Source organism: Bos indicus, chromosome 11 (assembly GCF_029378745.1).
Source record: "Bos indicus isolate NIAB-ARS_2022 breed Sahiwal x Tharparkar chromosome 11, NIAB-ARS_B.indTharparkar_mat_pri_1.0, whole genome shotgun sequence".
Lineage (NCBI taxonomy): Eukaryota > Metazoa > Chordata > Mammalia > Artiodactyla > Bovidae > Bos > Bos indicus.
The window spans coordinates 47,243,650-47,264,510 of record NC_091770.1 but is presented as its reverse complement, the minus strand read 5'-3'; the positions used below and the strand labels follow the sequence as shown (position 1 = coordinate 47,264,510).

Sequence of the window (20,861 nt, the reverse complement as noted above, 5' to 3'; positions counted from 1 at the left end):
AGACTGATTCAGCAGAGCGTTGGAAAGCCTTGCATTCTGGGTACCTTTCGATGCTGCCAGGGTTCATGTTGGCTCAGGTGTGCTGGAATACCATCAGCTCTCCGTGAGAAAGGGTGGGGCCAGGGATAAAGGGACAGACACACAGGAGGGTGGCCAGTCACCCCATCACAATGCCCAGGGACTGTGACCAAAATAGCCAACATTGTATGGGTCAGGGTTCATCTCACAGACTGCTGTGGTGAGGGACACAGCAGCAAGCCTGTCCAGGTGGCAGGGACACTTGGAACTGGCAGGGCTGAAACATCATTATCCTCTCGGCAGAAGGAAGGGTAGGTGCTCTTTGCATTGAAGTTGGCTTCCTGTCTGGGAGAGGAGCTGTCTATGCACAAAAAGGAAGGGACACAGGGGCTATTTGAGGTCTCTCAACCACCCTGATGGTCCACGGACCCTGAATGGAATGGCGCTCAGGGCAGGATGCCACGGGAATGAAATGGAGGAGCCATCCAGAACCTAGAGAGCCAAGTACGTGAGATGGAGTGGGCTCAGAGAGCTCCCCCAAGCCCAGGTAGAAAGGCCTCCCCACTAAGATATCAGGATTAAGGAGTGATTGGACCCATCCACAGCTGTTGTCCACCAAGAATACAGAGCCTCAAAACCATCACCCTGGATCCCTTCAGTCTCCACTAGAAACATAGTTTGTGCTTCCGCATCAGGATGCCTCTAAGTTCCAGGCCTGACCATTGCTTTCTCAGGGCTGTTCAGAACCCTGGCTCCCAGGGACCCCATGCACTGGAGTTATCCCGGCTCTGGGAGCACATTCTGTTTGCATGAGTGCTAAGTCGCTTCAGTCGTGTCTGACTCTTTGCGACCCCATGGGATTCTCCGTCCATGGGATTCTCCAGGCAAGAATACTGGAGTGGGTCGAAATGGGCCAGGGTGGAAATGACTTAGCAGAACTTCGCAAATGCTATAAACTGGGGTTTATTTGCCTCCCCCGCCCAAAAAGGAGATTGCTAAACATTTACTAGCACAGCACTTGCTATCAGGTTCACCTCTGCCTGAGGGGTAAATCTGATGTTCTCAACAACTGATTCCCTCTGAGTCCTGCTGTAGCCCCTGTGCCCCAGGACCCCTGTCCACCAACCCATTTATCCCTGCTGCCATCACCAATGCCTGGCGATTGAGTCATGTGATTGGTTGGTGGAGCTTTAGACTATTTTCCCTGCCTGTGGCAGAAACGGGGCTAATCATCTTGTCTGTGTCTAGGTTGTCTGCTATGTCAGGTGTGGTGTTCCCCGGACAGGTGAGTGTTGTGGGCTTCTGACCACTGTGACCACCTCAAGATCGGCAGCATTGACAAACAGCCCCAGGGAGGGCCAGGCTCCTTGAAGCTCCCTCTGGTTACCAACCCTGCATGGCGTTCTTTTTTTTTTTTAAATAAGCAGAAGAAAGTTAAGAGTTTATAGTTTTCTGGAGATCCCTTTACTTGCTTCGTGTACATTTATTGTTCACCCACGGTGTGTCGGGCAGTGCATTGGGCTTTAAGGTTGAAAAGATGCCTAAGATTAAATCCTAATTGAGTATCCTTCACTAAGTCAGTGATAGCACACCGTGATAACTGCTGTAGTGAGGGATGTAAAATGTGCCGTAGAAGCAGAGGAACAAGAGTTTAATTGTTGGAAGGTAGAGAGAGATGGGAGGGAGAAATTTGGGGGGAAGGGATTTAATATGGGTTTTGGAGGATGTATAGGAATTTGCCAGCAGGTGAAGAATACAGCTCATGTTTTCAGCTGGAGATAAGAATATGTGCCAGCCACCTGGGAAGAGTCAAAAGCAGTGAGGCTGGGGTAATGGGCATAGAGTTGGGCCAAGGGGGTTTAGATGGTAGAATCAAGTAGAAACCAGATCATGAAGAGCTCCAAATTCCAGGCTCAAAAGTTAACCTTTGTCCTACAAACAATGAGAAGTCACTGAAAGCCTTTAAGTGGAAGAACGACATGTTGAAATCTCTTGTTTAGTGTTCTCCCTTAACCTTTAGGCCCCTGTGGATTTGGACATATACCAAAGCTCCTATATGATCGACTACAGACCTTATGGGAAGCACAAATATGCCAGGGTCACATCAGAAGAGGTAAGAAGTCACTCAGTCCTGCCTTCCATTCAACGGCCCACTGAAATCCTCTTTATCCATTTTTATTGTGAGTGTGGACATTGAGGGCACTTACTGAGAACAGTGTCTGAAGCCAGGAGATCTAAAGAGATATTCTGTGTGTACGTGTGTGTACTGTTTTATTTCATTTTTGGCCATGCCTCGGGGCATGCGGGATCTTCCCTGACCAGGAAGGAACCAGTGCCCCCTGCAGTGGGAGGGCGGAGTCTTAGCCACTGGATCACCCGGGAAGTTTGTGTGTATTGTTTTCAAATATACACCAAGTAGGTCACCCATACAACACCTAGTAAATAAAAAACATTTACAGTTTAAATAACGTTGATAAACTCCAACGTACCTATTATCAGCCAGCTTAAAACACAACACAGTAGAGCCCTGCGTGCCCCTCCCTGTTCCCACCCCTCCCCCGACTTCCAGAGGTAATCATTCTTCTGAGTTTTGGGTTAAGCACTCCCTTATATGTGTGTGTGTTTTAAATAGTTTTACCTTTATGTATGTATCTCTTTAAATGGGAAGCTTGGCATGCAGCAGTTCACGGGGTCTGGAAGAGTCAGACAAAGCTTGGTAACTAAACAACAGCAATCTCTTTAAATAAATTATTTAGGGTTGCTCTTTGGAACTTCATTATATAATTGAATCATATTACTTGTCCTCTTCTCTGACTTCTATTGTTTTGCTGAACATTATGGCATGTTATTCATTTTCTGCAATATAAATATTATATTGCACAAAGATGCCATGACACATTTGTCCCCTCTCCTGTCAGTGGACATTGGGGTTATTTATTTTTTGTGACTCCTCCCACCCACAAATACTGCAGTGAAGATGAGGCAGGGCCTCCTGTGCAGGCGTTCACCCCTCCCAGGAGTGGAATTACTCGTTGGAGGTGACATCACTGTTCCAAAGTGGATGTAACAATTTACTTTCCCACCAGGACAGTCAGGTAGCTCTCCAATCTTGTCATTCCTTGGGAGTGGTAGACTTCTTTTCAGTTCAGCCGTTCAGTTGTGTCTGACTCTTTGCGACCCCATGGACTACAGCATGCCAGTCTTCCCTGTTCATCCCCAACTCCTGGAGTTTGCTCAGACTTATATCCATCAAGTCGGTGATGCTGGGCTTGAAATAATATTTTCTTGTGGTAATAATTTTCATTTCAGTGATTTCATCTTTCATTTGTTCATGGCTGTTTATTTTTCTGCTTATGTCACTTGTCCACTTTTCTATTGAGTGGCTTGTCTTCTTCTTCTTAATTCATATGGGTTCTTTAAACATTCTGGACTCTTACATGTGTCAGTTATATAAGTGGCAAAATTCAGTCTGTGACTCGTCATGTCACTCTTTCACTGAATAGAAATTCTTATTTTAATATAGGTAGATGTGTCAGTCTTTTCCTTTATCATTTGCTCTTTTCATTGTTGTTTAGTTGCTAAGTCGTGTCCAACTCTTTTGAGACCCCATGGACTGGAGCACCACAGGCTCCTCCATCCATGGGATTCTCCAGGCAAGAATACTGAAGTGGATTGCCATTTCCTTCTCCGGGGGAATCTTCTTGACCCAGGGATCAAAACTGCGACTCCTACATTACAGGCAGATTCTTTACTACTGAGCCACCTGGGAAGCCCTTGCTCTTTTTAAGCCTTGTTTAAAGTTCCTATCTTGAGGTAACCCCACTAAAATTAATAAGATCTATACAAACAAAGGTGGAACCGTTTCTGAGATTATTTAGGAGAAGCAAAGTGCAGACTGGAATGATAATAATGTATCACTTGTGTACAGATGGAAGGCATCTGGATATATACGTGTAAGTTTACATGTACATCAAATATTTCTAATAAGACACAGAACACTCTGATGACAGTGGGTGTCCCTGGAGAGGGGACCTGAGAAAGAAGGAGGGTAGGAAATAGACTTACTTTTTGCTATAAACCCTTTTGTACTATTTCAGTACGTCCTTCTGTTGTATATATTGCCACTCAAAAACTAATCTCTAGAAAGTAAAGAAAAGTATACCCTGTCTCATTTATTTATTTTTAAATTTAATTTTCTTTTTTTGGCCACCTTGCGGTATGTGGGATCGTAGATCTCCAACCGGGGATTGAACCCATGCCCCTGTAGTGGAATCATGGTGTCTTAACCACTGGACTGCCAGGGAAGTTCCAAGTGTGCTCTGTCTTGGAGACTACCTAGGAAGAAGCTTCACTGTTGCCTCGCTCAGCCCTCTTTTCGTATATGATTTATTTCCACAGCAAGCAAAGCTGGACACCCAACTCCGGGACAAAGAGTTCTACAGACCCACCCCCAGCCCCAACCCCAAGCTAGAAGATGGATACCCTGCCTTCAAAAGGCCCCACATGACCGCCAAGGACCTGGGGCAACCTGGCTTCTTCCCACCCCAGGGCCGTGTGGGCCCAGTGGAGGATGAATGGAGGTTCACCAGCACCTGTCCATCTGTGTACCCAGCTTCCCACACTCTGTACCTGGCCCACAGCGACCCAAACCGGATTCGACAGAGCGCCGACTTCCCCTGTCTTCTGGAGCCTGAGCACCAGCCCGCCCCAGACGTGGGCAAAGGCTACTTTCTACTGCCCGGCTGTGCCTGTACTTATCACTGTACAGTCAAGGTTCCCATATTGAACCGATGGGGCCCCTTGATGCCATTTTACCAGTAGGTAGGCTGAGAACACCTTCCAAGGGCCCTGTGGAAATTCCTTCTTCTCACAAGGAAATCCCTTGAAGTACGGATTGGAGAACTAAAAATAAAACTCTGGAAAGACGATCCAGTGGCACCAAGACTGTGCTTGTTTGACTTGGCCTGCCTGGTTTGACTTGACTCCCTGGCCTGCCCCGGGGCACAGCATCCCCGCCATAGAAGGAAGATGGGAGGGAGGGAAGAAGGGAAACTGGTATGTATGAAGGGTGGAATATGTGTGTTTCAGTATAAGTAAGAACCTTGCTGTAAGGAGTCTTACAAAAGGGAAAATAATCATGTTTCCCACAGTCATTGAAAGTTGGGTAAGATCATAAACCTTAAAATGCTGTTGGATAAGTTTTAACCTCAATGCTCTTAATTCATTCCGCACTCCCACCCTTGTAGCAATCAACAGTAACCATTTAGAGGGCTTCATTTCCTGTATTTCTTCTTGCTCAGTGGACCTTGGGGAACACAAATGTAAGGGTCAGTTAGGAAACAGGCTAAGGTGCTGTAACAAAGAGAACCAAAGTACAAAGTCTTGAAAAATGTACTAGTTTGTCTCTCATCTAACAGTTTAGAGGTAAGCAGGTGAGAGAAGAGGAAAGGGCGTTCTTTGTAGCAGTTTCTGGCTCTGAGTCCCAGGTGACTGCTGTGGAGTCCATTGTGCCCCCATCCAAATTCATATGTTGAAATCCTAACCTTTAACGTGACTGTATTTGGAAACAGGGCCTTTCAGTTCAGTTCAGTCACTCAGTTGTGTCCGACTCTTTGTGACCCCATGGAGTTGGGGGTAATTAAGGTTAAATGAGGTCAAAAGGGTGAAGGCTTAATCTGAAAAGACTGGTGGTCTTTAAAAAGAAAAAGAAAAAAGTAAACACACACACACAATGAGAGCTCTACACACACACACACACACACACACACTCCAAAGAAAGGCTATGGGAAGATACACACACACACACACTCTCTCTCTCTCCAAAGAAAGGCTATGTGAAGATGTAGCAAAACGTTAGCCTGGGAGCCATAAAGAGGTCTTACCCTGCCAGATCTTAATCTTAGATCCTCCAGCCTCCAGAACTGGAAGAAAGTAAATTTCTGACTGTTGTACTTTGTTATGGCAACTGAACAAACTCATACAGTGGCTGATTTTGTGACTGATAACTTTCAGTTAGCAGAGAGTTAGAAACAGGGCTTCCCTGGTGGCTCAGTGATAAAGGATCCACCTACCAATGCGGGAGACATGGGTTTGATCCCTGGTCCAGGAAGATCTCAGTGCCATAGAGTGGCTAAGCCTGTGTGCCACAGCCATTGAGCCTGTGCTCTAGAGCCCAGGAACCACAACTACTGAGCCCATGTGCTGCACCTGCTGAAGTCCGCATGCCCTAGAGTGGTTCTCCACAAGAGAAGCCACCACAATGAGAAGCCCTTGCACCACATCAAAGAGTAGCCCCTGCTTGCCACAACTAGAGAAAAGTCCTCATAGCAACAAAGACCCAGCAGAGCCAAAAATAAATAAATAAAATAAGTGCACACTTAAAAAAATGTAAGTAAGAAACCACCAGGGGGATTCAGTCAATGTCCCTTTTAGGGGCAGAAGTGACCCTCTTCACTTCCAGTCGTGTCCTCTTGGCCAGAGTTCAGCCACATAGTCCCACCCAACTGCAAGAAAGGCTGGGAAACATAATCTTTGTCCCAGGTGGCCATGCACCCAGGTAAAAGTGAGAAGTTAATGTAGAACTAAAGGTTGGACTTTGGTAGATCAGATCAGATCAGTCACTCAGTCATGTCTGACTCTCTGCGACCCCATGAATCCCAGCATGCCAGGCCTCCCTGTCCATCACCAACTCCCGGAGTTCACTCAGACTCACGTCCATCAAGTCAGTGATGCCATCCAGCTATCTCATCCTCTGTCGTCCCCTTCTCCTCCTGCCCCCAGTCCCTCCCAGCATCAGGGTCTTTTCCAATGAGTCAACTCTTCGCATGAGGTGGCCAAAGTACTGGAGTTTCAGCTTTAGCATCATTCCTTCCAAAGAAATCCCAGGGCTGATCTCCTTCAGAATGGACTGGTTGGATCTCCTTGCAGTCCAAGGGACTCTCAACAGTCTTCTCCAACACCTCAGTTCAAAAGCATCAATTCTTTGGCGCTCAGCCTTCTTCACAGTCCAACTCTCACAACCATACATGACCACAGGAAAAACCATAGCTTTGACTAGACGAACCTTTGTTGGCAAAGTAATGTCTCTGCTTTTCAATATGCTATCTAGGTTGGTCATAACATTCCTTCCAAGGAGTAAGCGTCTTTTAATTTCATGGCTGCAGTCACCATCTGCAGTGATTTTGGAGCCCAGAAAAATAAAGTCTGACACTGTTTCCACTGTTTCCCCATCTATTTCCCATGAAGTGGTGGGACCATTTTTGCCATGACACATGAGAAGGCATCCCCTTTATAGGATCGCACTAAACACTGGTGTTTCTGTAGGGAATCTTGTTAAAATGCAGATTCCAGTTCAGTAGGTCAAGGATGGAGACGAGGGACTTCCCTGGCGATCCAGTGGTTAGGACTTCTCCTTCCAGTGCAGAGGATGAAGGTTCGATTCCTGGTCAAGGAGCTAAGATCCCACATACCTCGCAGCCTAAAAAACATTTAAAAAGAAGCAATATTGTAACAAATTCAATAAAAATTTTTAAAATGGTCAGTAGTCCACATCAAAAAAAAAAGAAAAAGATTAAGAAAAAAAAAAAGAATGAGAACAAGATTCTGTATTTCCAAACAAGCTCCCAGATGATGCCAGTACTGCTGGTAGATAAATCACACTTCAGTAGTGATGCTATACACAGTACTCTATTCCTTTTCACACTCCATTACTTACAGATCCAATTCTTTTTCATGACAGCCTGATAATCCATTGAATTGATAGATTTTGATTTATTATTTTCATATTGGTGGATAGTCATGCTTTTTCCAATTCCCTCTCTACAAATAATGCCACAATAATTATTCATAAACATATATCTTTACAAATGGTGCTTTGATTTCTATTAGGCAGAATTGTACAAATGGGATTTCCAGGTCAAACCATGTGAGTATGTAGTGTTAATAGATCCTACCAGAACAGCCTCCTTCCTGCCAGCAGTGGGTAAGAGTGCCTCTTTTCCCATCTCCCCACCAGCTTGTGGATATTATGAATCTTTAAAAATTTTGCTAATTTGATAAGATGGAAAATGGTATCTCATCATGTTTTTGTTTTGGCGGTTTTTTTTGTTTGTTTTTGGCTTTTTTTTTTTTTTTTTGGCCACACCACAAGGCATGTGCGAACTCAGTTCTTGGATTGAAACCAAGTCCCCTGCAGTAGAAGCATAGAGTATTAACTACTGGTTCATCAGAATGTACCAGCATAGTTTTAATTTAACTTCTAGCAATATATTGAATCTTTTGGCTACTGAATCTAACCATTGGGTTTCTGAGTTGCATCTTTCTCCCTTGAATTATTTATCTTTTTTCTCATCAATTTATAGGAGATTTTTGCACATTGGTCGATATAAACATTTATCTAGCACATGCTCCAAATATGTTCACTATTTAGTTTCAAATATAAAAGTTTAAATATGTAATCTGCATATATTTTCTCTGGAATATGTTGCAAAATGAAGAAAAGTGTGAAGAAGAAAAAGAAACCACCTGTAATCCCACTGCTCACTGACAACTTTGGTTGACTTTTTGATGCCCAGGGAGTCAAGGTAACTCTTAAATTATTGTGCAGTGGAGCCAGACAAAACTGGAAATCCACCGGTTTGGGGGAGCCAGGCAAAACTGGGGTTCCTGAGTTCACAATTTACCAGCTGAGGAGTATTCTAAAGACTTATTTCATCTCTCTGAACGGTAACTTACTCATCTGTAAGGGGTATTAATAATGCTCATACCTTTTGAGTGAACATAACACCTGTGATACAGTCTGTGTTTAGTTATATGCACATTTTACATGTTTATATGCATATTTACAAATCTCACACTGAACACATTATTTTACATTCTGCTTGGTCTTGTTGCATTAAGTATACACACTGTTACTCAACCTTAAACCTTCATAAATATTATTGCACGGACTAATTATTGCATAATTAGTATTGTTCAACATCCAAGTTTCCAATGATGTATTTTCTCTTACAAGTAACGTCACTGAATAAACTTTTTTCTCCAGTTAGGTAGAAAAAGAAAGATGAAGTTACTGGGTCAAAGTGTATGAATATGTTCTTGATGTATATTACCAAATCACTTACTAAACGGGTTTGGTTTTAAATTTTTATTGAAGTTGATTTACCATGTTGTGTTGTGCCTCTTAGTCCCAAAGCCCAATCTCTGGCCCCTCCCCCTTTCTTCTTCTCACAGGTAACCTCCAGTGTGTTCTCTATGTCTGTGGTGTGTGTGTGTGTGTGTGTGTTTGTCGCTCAGTCGTGTCCAACTTTGTGACCCCATGGACTATAGCCCACCAGGCTCGTCTGTCCATGGGATTTCCCAGGCAAGAATACTGGAGTGGGTCGGCATTTTCTTGTGTGTGTGTGTGTGTGACTGAATATATGTATAATGGAATATTAGGCTTCCCTGGAGGCTTGGATGGTAAAGAATCCACCTGCAATGTAGGAGACCTGGGTTTGATCCCTGGGTTGGGAAGATCCCTGGGAGAAGGGAATGACAACCCACTCCAGTATTTTTGCCTGGAGAATGCCATGGACAAAGAAACCTAGTGGACTACAGTCCATGGAATCGTAAAGAGTCAGACACGACTCAGCAACTTACACTAACTAATAATGGAATATTACTCAGCCATAAAAATGAACGAAAATTTGCCATTTGCAACAACACAAATGAATCTGGAGGGTAATATGCTTAGTGAAATAAGTCAGACAGAAGAAAGACAAATACTGTATGCTTTCACTTATATGTTGAATCTAAAATGTAAATGAATAAATATAACAAAACAATTGGACTCACAGACATTTGTCTCCTCATCAGTTGTGAAATGCTTCCTACCTAGTATGTTCCCTTCTCCCTTACCTGTTATATTCTTTAGTGAATCTCTTTTATCCATGATGCCTTCCAACATGTCCATAAAAAAGGTATCTAAGAATGAAATTGCACTACTTCTCAGTACTTGTTAATAAATAACATTTTCCCCAGTGTTGTCATGTGAATCAGCTGTTTGAACATATAGTTTCTTCCACAAAATGACTTAGTTGAGGTGAAAACATGAATAATATTGTTTTCTTTCTTTTTTTTTTATGTCTCCCTCTCTCTTTACATGTTTCTTTTTAAAAATATTTATTTTTGCCTGTGCTGAGACTTTGTTGCTGTGCACAGGCTTTCTCTAGTTGCTGCCAGCAGGGGCTACTCTCTAGTCATGGTGCTCGGGCTTCTCAATGCAGTGGCTTCTCTCCTTGTGGTGCATGGGCTTGGTTGTTCTCAGGCACGTAGGATCTTCCCAGACCAGGGATCCAACCAGTGTCGCTTGCATTGCAAGGTGGATTCTTAACCACTGGACCACCATGGAAGCCCCCTTTCAGGGGTTCATCCTAGCGTTACAAGGGGTATGACTGGCTCTGCTTAAGATAGACAATTGAGCGTCCAGACGTACCTGGACAGCTCCAGGACTGGACAGGGCAAGAAGACTAGCTGAGCCCTGGGTCACATGGAGCAGGAGAGGACAGTGGAGGGGAATTCCAGGAGGGATCCGCTCAAAAGAGGAGGATGAGACCCCAACACATTGCATATGAGGCACTAGCTTCACGTTCTCAAGTCTGAAGGCTGATAAATTGGGCTTTCTCTGAGCAACAGCCACTAAAGTCCCAAGTTTCTGCCTCAGAAATCTCTTAACTTGGCTCTTCCTCCGGACGCCGCTGCAGCAATGTCCTCTGTTGGCACAGGAGCGCCCCCTGCAGTTCCTCCTTGTATTACCCCTAGAGGAACCTTAGAAAAAAGGTCGGATTATTTCTCATCTCCCTGAAGAACCACACCTTTGGGGTCGTCACTGTAAAGGCCCTTCATATGTGGCATCAACCTTTCCAACCCCACCTCCCTGCCTTCCCTATACACACACACACACACACACACACACACACACACACACATTTCACACTTCTGTGCTTTGCACTTGCTGCTTCTGTCTGTCTGCTAGAAAGTCCTGCTTTCTCCCAACTGCATTATCACCTCCTCCAAAGAGCTTGCCTTGATAATCTCCTGTCCCAAGCAGTTTGGGTTCCTAGGTCCTTTCATTTTTCCACACTTTATAGGGATGCTGTGAGGGTTACATGAGTCAATGCCTAGAGCCTGGCAAACAGTGAAGGCTCAATAACAGTAAGATATTTTTAATTTTTATTTTTATTATCTTTACAATTATTAGGGCTTCCCTGGTGGTTCAGACAGTAAAGAATCTGCCTGCAATGCAGGAGACCAGGTCAGTTCCTGGGTTGGGAGGATCTGCTGGAGAAGGGAATGGCAACCCACTCCAGTATTCTTGCCTGGAGAATCCTATGGAAAGAGGAGCTGGCAGGCTACAGTCCATGGGGTGGCAAAGAGTTGGACATGACTGAGCAACTAACACTTAAGATTATTACTTAAAATATAAAATTGTTTTATTTATCTTGGTGGCTCCTGAGACCTGGCACACAGCAGGTGCTAGATAAACACCGAAGGAATGAATGGCAGAGGACAGGCTTTCCAAGCCGAGACATAGAAAGGAGGTGGTCCCAGGCCTGACCTCCAGACATTTCTGTAGCTGCTTTCCATGCTCTGGCCTCCAGCTGCATCAGGCTCCAGACAAGGTGGTCTGTCCAACTTCAGCCAGCGAAGCTCTCTGTACCTGGCCATGTCAAGTGAAATTACCTGGGCAGACATTCTCGAAGATGGCTCACACCTTTGCCCACTGAATTCTACTCTCTACCAATCAGAGTCATCTTTGGGAAAAGCAGGATGGTGAGAACTTCAAATAAAGTTTGTCAACCCCCCGTGCCACCCCCCTACCCCCAATATCCCTGGCCCCATGCCTTCCCAGTCCTGATCCTAGCCTGGACTGGTTGATCAGTGGATCCAGGAGAAGCCTGCTATGGCCAACAGACATGGCAATTTTCTCAGCAGAAGGCTTTTAGCTCCATGCCTGGTTATTCCTGCAGCAGAACATGGCTGGGTACTAGTAGCCACCCCATCTGTCTTCATTGCTCTCCATGTTTAGAGCTCCCTGAGGTCCCCGGGGAATAGGAGTAGAGCACAGAATAGGGAGCAGGGGCTATGGAGGGGACCCATGTGCCAATCCCAGTGTCAGGCCAGGCACATGCATTATAAAATACCCCTCATAACCATTGAGGAGATAATCTACCTCTCACTCTGCTTTATAGCCGAGGAACCTGAAGGATCAGGTGATTTAGCCAAATGTCACAGGATCTGAAGCTTGGCTTCTTTCTTTCATGAAATCCCATTTCCATGAAAACCTTCAGTTTTCTCATCTGTAAAATGAGGATAATTATACCCATCTTACAAGGTGCAAATGTGCACGTTAGTTGCTCAGTTGTGTCTTTGTGACCCCGTGGACCGTAGCCCGCCAAGCTCCTCTGTCCATGGAATTCTCCAGGCAAGAATACTGGAGTCGGTTGCCATTTCCTTCTCCAGGGGATCTGCCCGGTCTAGGTATCAAACCAGGGTCCCTGCACTGCAGGTGGATTATTTACCATCCAAACCAGTACATGAAACATGATAACACAGGGAACTATATTCAGTACCTTGTAATAATCTATAGGGGAAAAGAATCTGAAACAGAATATATATATATATATATATATATATATGTATGTATATAACTGAATATATATATAACTGAATATATATATAAGTGAATCACTCTGCTGTATACCTGAAACTAACACAACATTGTAAATCAACTATACCTCAATTTAAAAAAATAAAGAGGTGTACTTAAAAGAAAATAAAAAGAATGTACATTAATGGATATTTAAAAATTTTTGGTAAATGTTAGTAAAGTGTTTTACTTCATTTGCTTAAGACATGACACATGAACTGAGCTCCCCGCCCCCACCATGATGTCAATCTGATGGGATGTTTTTGTCATTCCTTGGCCTGGGGTGGGGCCTTGATGATGAGGCTGCAGAAACAGGACTGGGAGGCTTCTCTGAGATAATACTAACAGCCCTTACATGTGTATATTCTTCAGCGTTTACAAAACACAATCGCAGATGCTATCTCCCAAGATGTTCATCTCATCTCTGTGACTTGGGAATTCTTAGCCCCATTTCACAGAAGGATAAGTACCTAAGGCAGGGCGGGGCTGCAGACCTCAGGCTTGTGCTGCAGTGTGCCCTCTTCTGGATCAAGTGGCCATCCACTGTGGATTGGAAACTCTGAAGTCACGCCTAGCAGGCAATACTATCTGAGCACCTTGATAAAATGCTGATCCTCAGCCCCACCAGGTGTGGGTGGAAAGTCACTAGGTCTGGAGCAAATGTCAAGCATCTGCATTTTCATCCAGTTTACCTGGAGATTGGCTCCCTGGTGCTCTGAGAAGCAGCAGAAGAGAATGCCGAGTTCCTGGAAGTCTTGACAAGATCAGCCAGTAGTAAATCTCTGATGGAGCTAAATCACAAAGTGGGGTGCAAGAGACAGCATGGAGGGGTGGAGATGGATCAGAGTAGCAGCTTTTTTTTTTTGACCGAGACACACTGGCTTATGGGATCTTCCTTCCCTGATCAGAGATTAAACCTGGACCCTTTGCAATGAGGGCTTCCCCTAGTGACTCAGCAGCAACCCGTTCCAGTATCCTTGCCTGGGAAATCCCATGGACAGAGGAGCCTGATGGGTTACAGTCCATGGAGTCATAAAAGAGTCGGATACTACTTACAGACTAAACAACAAACAACAGCAATAACCTTGGCAGAGAAAGCCCCAAGTCCTAATCACTGGACCATCAGGGAATTTCAACACCTATTTAAATGTCTCAAGAGTATTTTGGCCACACAACAAGCCAGAATGTGTGCATTAATTTCCAAACATCTCCCTTGTGGCTCAGCTGGTAAAGAATCCACCTGCAACATGGGAGACCTGACTTCTATCTCAGGGTTGGGAATATTCCCTGGAGAAGGGAAAGGCTACCCACTCCAGTGTTCTGACCTGGAGAATTCCATGAACTATATAGTCATGGGGTCACAAAGAGTCAGACACAACTGAACGACTTTCACTTTCAAAACATGTGTGTATATACATATGTATGTACACACATACACATATGTGCACATACATGTACACATATGTGTATGTGTATATATGTATATGTTTCACTTATAAGAAGTACTTGGAGTAGTCAAACCCATAGAGACAGAAAGAGAAATGGTGATTGCCCAGGGATAGGAGGAGGTGGAAAGGTGGTGACGTAAAAGTTCTGGAGAGGGATTGGTGATGGTTACACAAAAGTCTGAATATACTCAATGCTATTGAACTATACACTTAAATGTGGTTTGAATGGTACATTTTATATTACGTGTATATTTTATCACACACAAAATATATAAATATGTGTGTGTGTTAACTCACTTAAATCATGTCTGGCTCTTCATGTCTGGCCACCAGGCTCCTCTGTCCATGGGATTCTCCAGGCAAGAATATTGGAGTGGGTTGCCATGTCCTCCTCCAGGGGATCTTCCTGACTCAGGGATCGAACCCACATCACTTTATGTCTCCTGCATTGGCAGGCAGGTTATTTCCCACTAGTGCCACCTGGGAGGCCTATATATATATATACGTGTGTGTGTGTGTGTGTGTATGTGTGTGTATTTAGAACACAAATGAAAGAAGCATCTGAGTCCCTTACATACCAAAAAAGAAAAAAGGCCAACAGTGCAGGAGAAAAATTATTTTTGAATTCAACTCCTTACTTGTTTGCAAATATTTGTTTAATGGTATATGCCAGGCACAAGTCTAAGGGCTGGGAATACAGCAAGAACAGTAAGACAAGGAGATTCCATACCAATTGGAAAAATGATAATAAACTAAAAAGGAAAGCAAGAAGGCTGAGCACTGAAGAATTGATGCTTTTGAACTGTGGTGCTGAAGTAGATAGACTTCAAGAGAGTCCCTTGGACAGCAAGGAGATCAAAGTAGTCAATCCTAAAGGAAATCAACCCTGAATATTCATTGGAAGGACTGATGCTGAAGCTAAAGCTCCAATCCTTTGGCCACCTGCTGCAAAACGCTGACTCATTGGAAAAGATCTTGATACTGGGAAAGACTGAGTGCAGGAGAAGAAGGAGGCGTCAGAGGATGAGATGGCTGGATGGCATCAATGACTCAATGGACATGAGTTTGAGCAAGCTCCCGGAGTTGGTGATGGACAGGGAAGCCTGGTGTGCTGCAGTTCATTGGGGTTGCAAGAAGTTGGACATGACTTAGCGATTGACCAACAGCAGGAGATGCTGGTAGAATTAACCATGGCCCAGTTGTTTATGCTACTTGTAGGTGGCTACTCATAGTTCCAGTCTTCTCTCCACACTATCATTCTGAGGCTAGGCTACTGGAGGAGTGCTGAAATAAATGGAAAACTGCACCCACATCTACCTCAAACGTTAATTTGCTTATGAATCATTTGGGGGCTCCAGTTAAAGTGTGGATTCTGAACCAGCCAGTCTGAGGTGTTGAACCTGAGATTCTGCATTTCTGCCCACACTCCTGGGCCAGCAGGACTATGACTGTTGAGGCTTGTGGTTCCCAGCCTTGATTGTATCTGGGAATCATCTGGGAGCTTAAAAAAAAGCCTGATGTCTGGATGTCACAGACAGAGAGTGTGGGTTTTTAAGGCTGGAGTGTGGCAGGGGGTTAATGGCATTTTTAAAGGTCCCAGTATTCTAACCTGCTGCAGAGATAGAAAAGCAGAGCTTTAAAAATCATCCAGGGAGTTTTTGTTTGTTTGTTTGTTTGTTTTAATGTAGGTTCCCAGGTGGCTCAGTGGTGAAGAATCCGCTTGCCAAAGCAGGAGAGGCAGGTTCCATACCTGGGATAGGAAGATCCCCTGGAGGAGGGCATGGCAACCCAATCCAGTGTTCTAGCCTGGAGAATCCCATGGACAGAGGAGTCCATGGGGTCGCAAAGAGTTGACAAGGCTTAAGGACTAAACAACATGTTCTAGGATAACAATTCCTAAAGCCTTTGATTTTTCAAACCTTAGAAAAGGTTCCCCCAAAAATGTGCGTTTTAGCAGACACCCCTAGAGACTCCACTGCCCATGAATCGCATTCACGCGGGAGCGCTCCCCCTCCCCCGCTCCAAACGATGCCCAAGGCCAGCGATTATCTGAATCAGATACAGCGGGTTTGGACTCCAGGCTCATTCAATAGCTGCATAATTGCAGGTAAATCACCTTAAAACAAAACAAAACAAAACCTTATTTGCCTTTCCCACTAAGGTTAATATAGTGTGTGGCTATTTCTGAAAAATAGATTCCACAAGGGGAATTTCTGTATCAAGAAGAATTTGCTTGCAAATTTCAACAGATACCAAAATTCATTCAAATGCATTCTTCTTTGCATTCCTAACACTGTGGAGAATTCTTTTTATCACACACGCACCCCCACAGGTGAATCTTTCAAATTCTTGCCATCGACGAGTGGAAAAATGGGATCCCCGTTGTTGCTTTCGTTCGTATTTCCCTGTTGAGCAGGGAGGTTGAGTTCTCTTCATTCATATATTTGTTTTAAAATATTTACAATCCGCCTGGTGTGCCTGATTATCCCTATTGTGGGTAAATCCTTCGACTTAGTTTTCCTTTCCTCCGCTATAGAATGGAGGCAATACTATCTCCCAAGGCGGTTGTGAAGATTAGAAGAGATCTCATGAATATACAGTGCTTAGTATAGGAGTGGATGTACAGTAGGCGTTCCAGGAATGTTTGCCTTTGAAACTCGCGCAGGAGCCCACCCTACCGCGGGCAGCAGGTCTGAGCCCCAGGCAGGTTCATTCTACCCAAGGGAGGGGAGAGGGAAAGAGGGCCGGAGGTGGGAGGTAATTAACAACGCGGAGGTACCAGCTCCTCCGCGCAGTGCGCACCATTCGCGCAGCGTCCGCGGTCCATCACATCCCCACTAAAGTGTCCCCTGTCCAGTTCGCCTTCCTGCATCTGCCCCACATAGGGACAAGCCACTGGACAGACTAGGTACCACCCAGTCAAACCCCACGGTCCGCGGAGCTCCAGCCTTCCCTCGGTGTCTTATCGCCCCCACGTGGTCAATCTGAGCTCTCTTCCTCCCGGGCCGGTCTTTGCACCAACGGCAATTCCTGGCGCCACTCCCGGCTGCGCAGGAGCCAGACATCAGACCGCGGGCCAGAGAATAGATGTCTCATTCACATACCTTTGGTCTTCAAACCCTCTGGCCACCCTGCGCCGCGGCTCCCCGCGGAGTCAAACCAAGGAAGATTCTCAGGCTGCCCTGTTGACCTGAAGCTTAGGGTCAAAGTTCTGAAAGAAAGGGGGAATTTTCAGCACTAACCCCCACCTGCCTGGCCCCACAGGGCAGCCCCACACCCCTCTGGTAACAAAGGGCGTCTCTTGATTACTTTAATAATAACCACACTTTCATCTTAACCTAACACATTATCCTCGTAACATCAACTGTCAGCCTCTGGTCTTTGTCATATGTATATTCAATGTCTGTAGTTTTGCAGAAACAGTATGAAATTTATAAGCTACATATTTTACTTTGGGATCTTTTCTGCTTTCGTCTCCTGTTTCCTTCTTTTCTACTCCTTGAGGGCAGTTAACAGCCAGGGGTTCTTTCTCTACCTTCCTCTCTCCCCGATCAGGTAATCGTAGATTTGCATATATGCACTTTTGTGTGACTCTTTAACTGAAATTATGTCACTTAATCCTCATAGTAACTCTGCAACAAATTATGCCCATTTTATGTATTTAATTTTGACTGTGCTTGGTCTTCGTTGCTGCTCCGGCTTTTCTCTAGTTGCAGGCAACAAGTGGGGATTAGTGTTCAATGCAGTGTGTGGGTTTCTCATTGCAGTGGCTTCTCTAGGGCACTAGGGCACTCTGGCTTCAGTAGTTGCAGCTTGCAGGCTGGGTTGCTCTTTGGCAACTGGGATCTTCCCAAATTAGGGATTGAACCCCTGTCTCCTGCATTGGCGGGTAGATTCTTTTCCACTGAGCCATCAGGGAAGCCCTATTTGTTTACTTCTATTGTTGTTTAATTTTTTGGCCATGCTGCACGGCATGGGGGATCCTAGTTCCCAGATCAGGGATGGAAACCGAGCTCCCTGCATTGGCAGTGGGGAGTCTTAATCACTGGACCACCAGGGAAGTCCCAAATTATACCCATTTTAGAGTTGAGGAAACTGAGGTTATGATTTTGTTTTCATTTCTATTTATTGAGTGTTTACTACTTGTAGGATTCTGTGCTAAACGTTATATATCTTATCCCCTTGATCTTCAAAACCTGTTACTTGCAGTTGTGGAAACAGATTAAAGAGATCAAGGAAAATTATACTAAACAAGTAAATAGTAATACGGCTGATTGTGACTACAAAGCAGTCTCTCTTGTTACCTGTCACTCTTCGAAACTGCCCTCTGGATTGAAAGAAATCAGAAGTGAAATTGTGGGTAGTGGGATGATAAGTGGATTATTACAAGCTTCCTGCTTTGTGACTGTAGTTATTTTAACAATGGTGTTGGTTCCTTATGGATAAAACTGCCGTGAAAATATCTGAGTTGCAGAGGGCCCAGCAGAATTAAATGAGACCATATCACGTCTGTCTAAACTATAAGCAGCAGGATACAAAGATGAGATCAATTAAAATAGTGGAAATAGTTTATTGGTTTCCTTTTTCTTGTTTTATTAATTGATTATTCTTTGATCTTTTATAATTTTATTTTTATTTACTTGTTTAGTTTTGGCTGTGCTGTGTTTTCATTGCTGTACAGACTTTTCTCTAGTTGTGGTGAGCGGGGGCTGCTCTAGTTTCGGTGTGCTGGCTTCTCATCGTGGTGGTTTCTCTTGTTGCAGAGCATGGACTCTAGGTCTCACAGGCTTCAGTAGCTTCGGCTCCCAGGCTCTAGAGCATAGGCTCAGTAGTTGTGATGCATGGGCTTAGTTGCTCCGTGGCATGTGAAATCCGGACCAGGGATCGAACCCATGTCCCTGCATTGGCAGTCGAATTGTTTATCACTGAGCCACCAGGGAAGCCCTTGAATATTGTTAATCCTGAAAATAGTGCCTCTGTTGAAAGAGGTCAAAGGATGGGTGAGATGAAGATTGGAGTTAATAATCTCTTCCTTTGACCCTCCTCCCCTATTCCTCTCTCCTGAGATAAACAGTGTGGTGTTTGGTGTAGGTACTTCTAAACTTTATCCCAATGAAAATATTCCATTTAAACAGATATAGAAGCCATTCCATTTGGCTGCAATCATACTACTCACACTCCTTTGCAACCTGGAGATTTGTCACTTATCTGCTTTAATCATTCCATCTAGGCTGCTGACTCATTTGCAACATATCAGAGTACAAATGTATCTTCATCTATTCAGCCTTTAGTCTGAGTATTTCTTCAAAAGATACTTTTGAAGAAAGAACACCCTTTCCCCTTCATTACTTCTCAGAATCAAAGCCTCTCTCTGCCACTGGGCAAATTTCTGACCTTTCTGGGGAGTGCGGATTTCCTCTGTCTCCTGAAAGCACCTGAGTTCTGACTAGTGAACTCTGCATTGTCTGGGCTCCTCTTCCTACCCATGTTCTTTCTGCTTGCAACAAAGCAGATGCCAAGGTTGAGCTGATCCCAACCTTGTTGTTATCCTTCCTGACATATTCTCTGAGTGAGCTCTTGTTGTTCAATAGCTCAATCATGTCTGACTCTTTGTGACCCCATGGACTGCATCACACCAGGCTTCCCTGTCCATCACCATCTCCCAGAGTTTGTTTATTTCATGTTTACTGAGTTGATGATGTCATCCAACTATTTCATCCTCTGTCACCCCCTTCTCCTCCTGCCCTCAATTTTTCCTAGCATCAGGGTCTTTTCCAGTAAGTTGGCTCTTTGCATCAGGTGGTAAGGATTGGAGCTTCAGCTTCAGCATCAGTTCTTCCAATGAATATTCAGGGTTGATTTCCTTTAGAATTGACTAGTTTGATCTCCTTGCTGTCCATGAACAGTATGAAAAGAGTGAGTTCTAAAAGTCCTTATCTCCCAATTCATCCCACCCGCTTCCCTTCCCCATTTGGTATCCATACATTTGTTTGTTTGTTCTCTGTGTCTCTATTTCTGCTTTGCAAATACGTTCATCTGTACCATTTTTCCAAATGAATTGTGAGATTGGGAATGACATATATATACACTATTGATACTGTATATAGCAAATAGACAACTAATAAGAACCTACTGTATAGTTCAGAGAACTCAGTACTCTGTGGTGACCTAAATGGGAAGGAAATTTTTAAAAAAGGAGGGATATATGTATACATATAGCTGACTCACTTTGCTGTACAGTAGAAACTAACACAACATTGTAAAGCAACTATACTCCAATAAAAATTGATTTTAAAAAAGTTAAAGTAGAACTACAAAAAAATCGTAAAATAAAAGCTCCCTGGACTTCCTTGGTGGTCCAGTGGCTAAGACTCCAGGCTCCCAATTCAGGGGCCCCAAGTTCAATCCCTGGTCAGGGAACTAGATCCCACATGCTGCAACTAAGACCTGGTGCAGTCAAATGAAGAAATAAATAAATATTAAAAAAAAAAAAAAAAAAAAAGCTCCCTTCTTTTCAGGAGGCAGAAGACAGGGAGCCTCCCACTGCAACAGCGCCTGGAGAAATCCTTCCATACCCAGCACTAAAGAGTGATGACAGAAGAGTGGCCCTGGGCTCCTGGGAGCCAGCCCAGGCTTAATCACTGGACAAGAGGTGTCTTCTGGCTCCCACAGACCAGGCTCAGGCCCTTTGCCCACTCTGCTAGGTG

At 44.4% G+C, this 20,861-nt stretch overlaps 1 protein-coding gene across 2 annotated transcripts; it reads left to right on the top strand.

The window, feature by feature from the left end:
* Nucleotides 1-213: 213 nt before the first annotated feature.
* On the top strand, nucleotides 214-4,955 carry SPMIP9 (sperm microtubule inner protein 9). Of its 2 annotated transcripts, none has more exons than XM_019969785.2 (4): nucleotides 214-522; nucleotides 1,267-1,303; nucleotides 2,039-2,131; nucleotides 4,417-4,955. In XM_019969785.2, exons 2-4 carry the CDS (start codon nucleotides 1,277-1,279, stop codon nucleotides 4,837-4,839), a joined length of 543 nt encoding a protein of 180 aa, XP_019825344.2. In that variant the 5' UTR covers nucleotides 214-522; nucleotides 1,267-1,276; the 3' UTR covers nucleotides 4,840-4,955. The 2 variants fall into 2 exon arrangements, with proteins under 2 accessions (XP_019825344.2, XP_070654885.1); XM_070798784.1 differs by having other exon boundaries at nucleotides 220-329.
* Nucleotides 4,956-20,861: the final 15,906 nt, after the last annotated feature.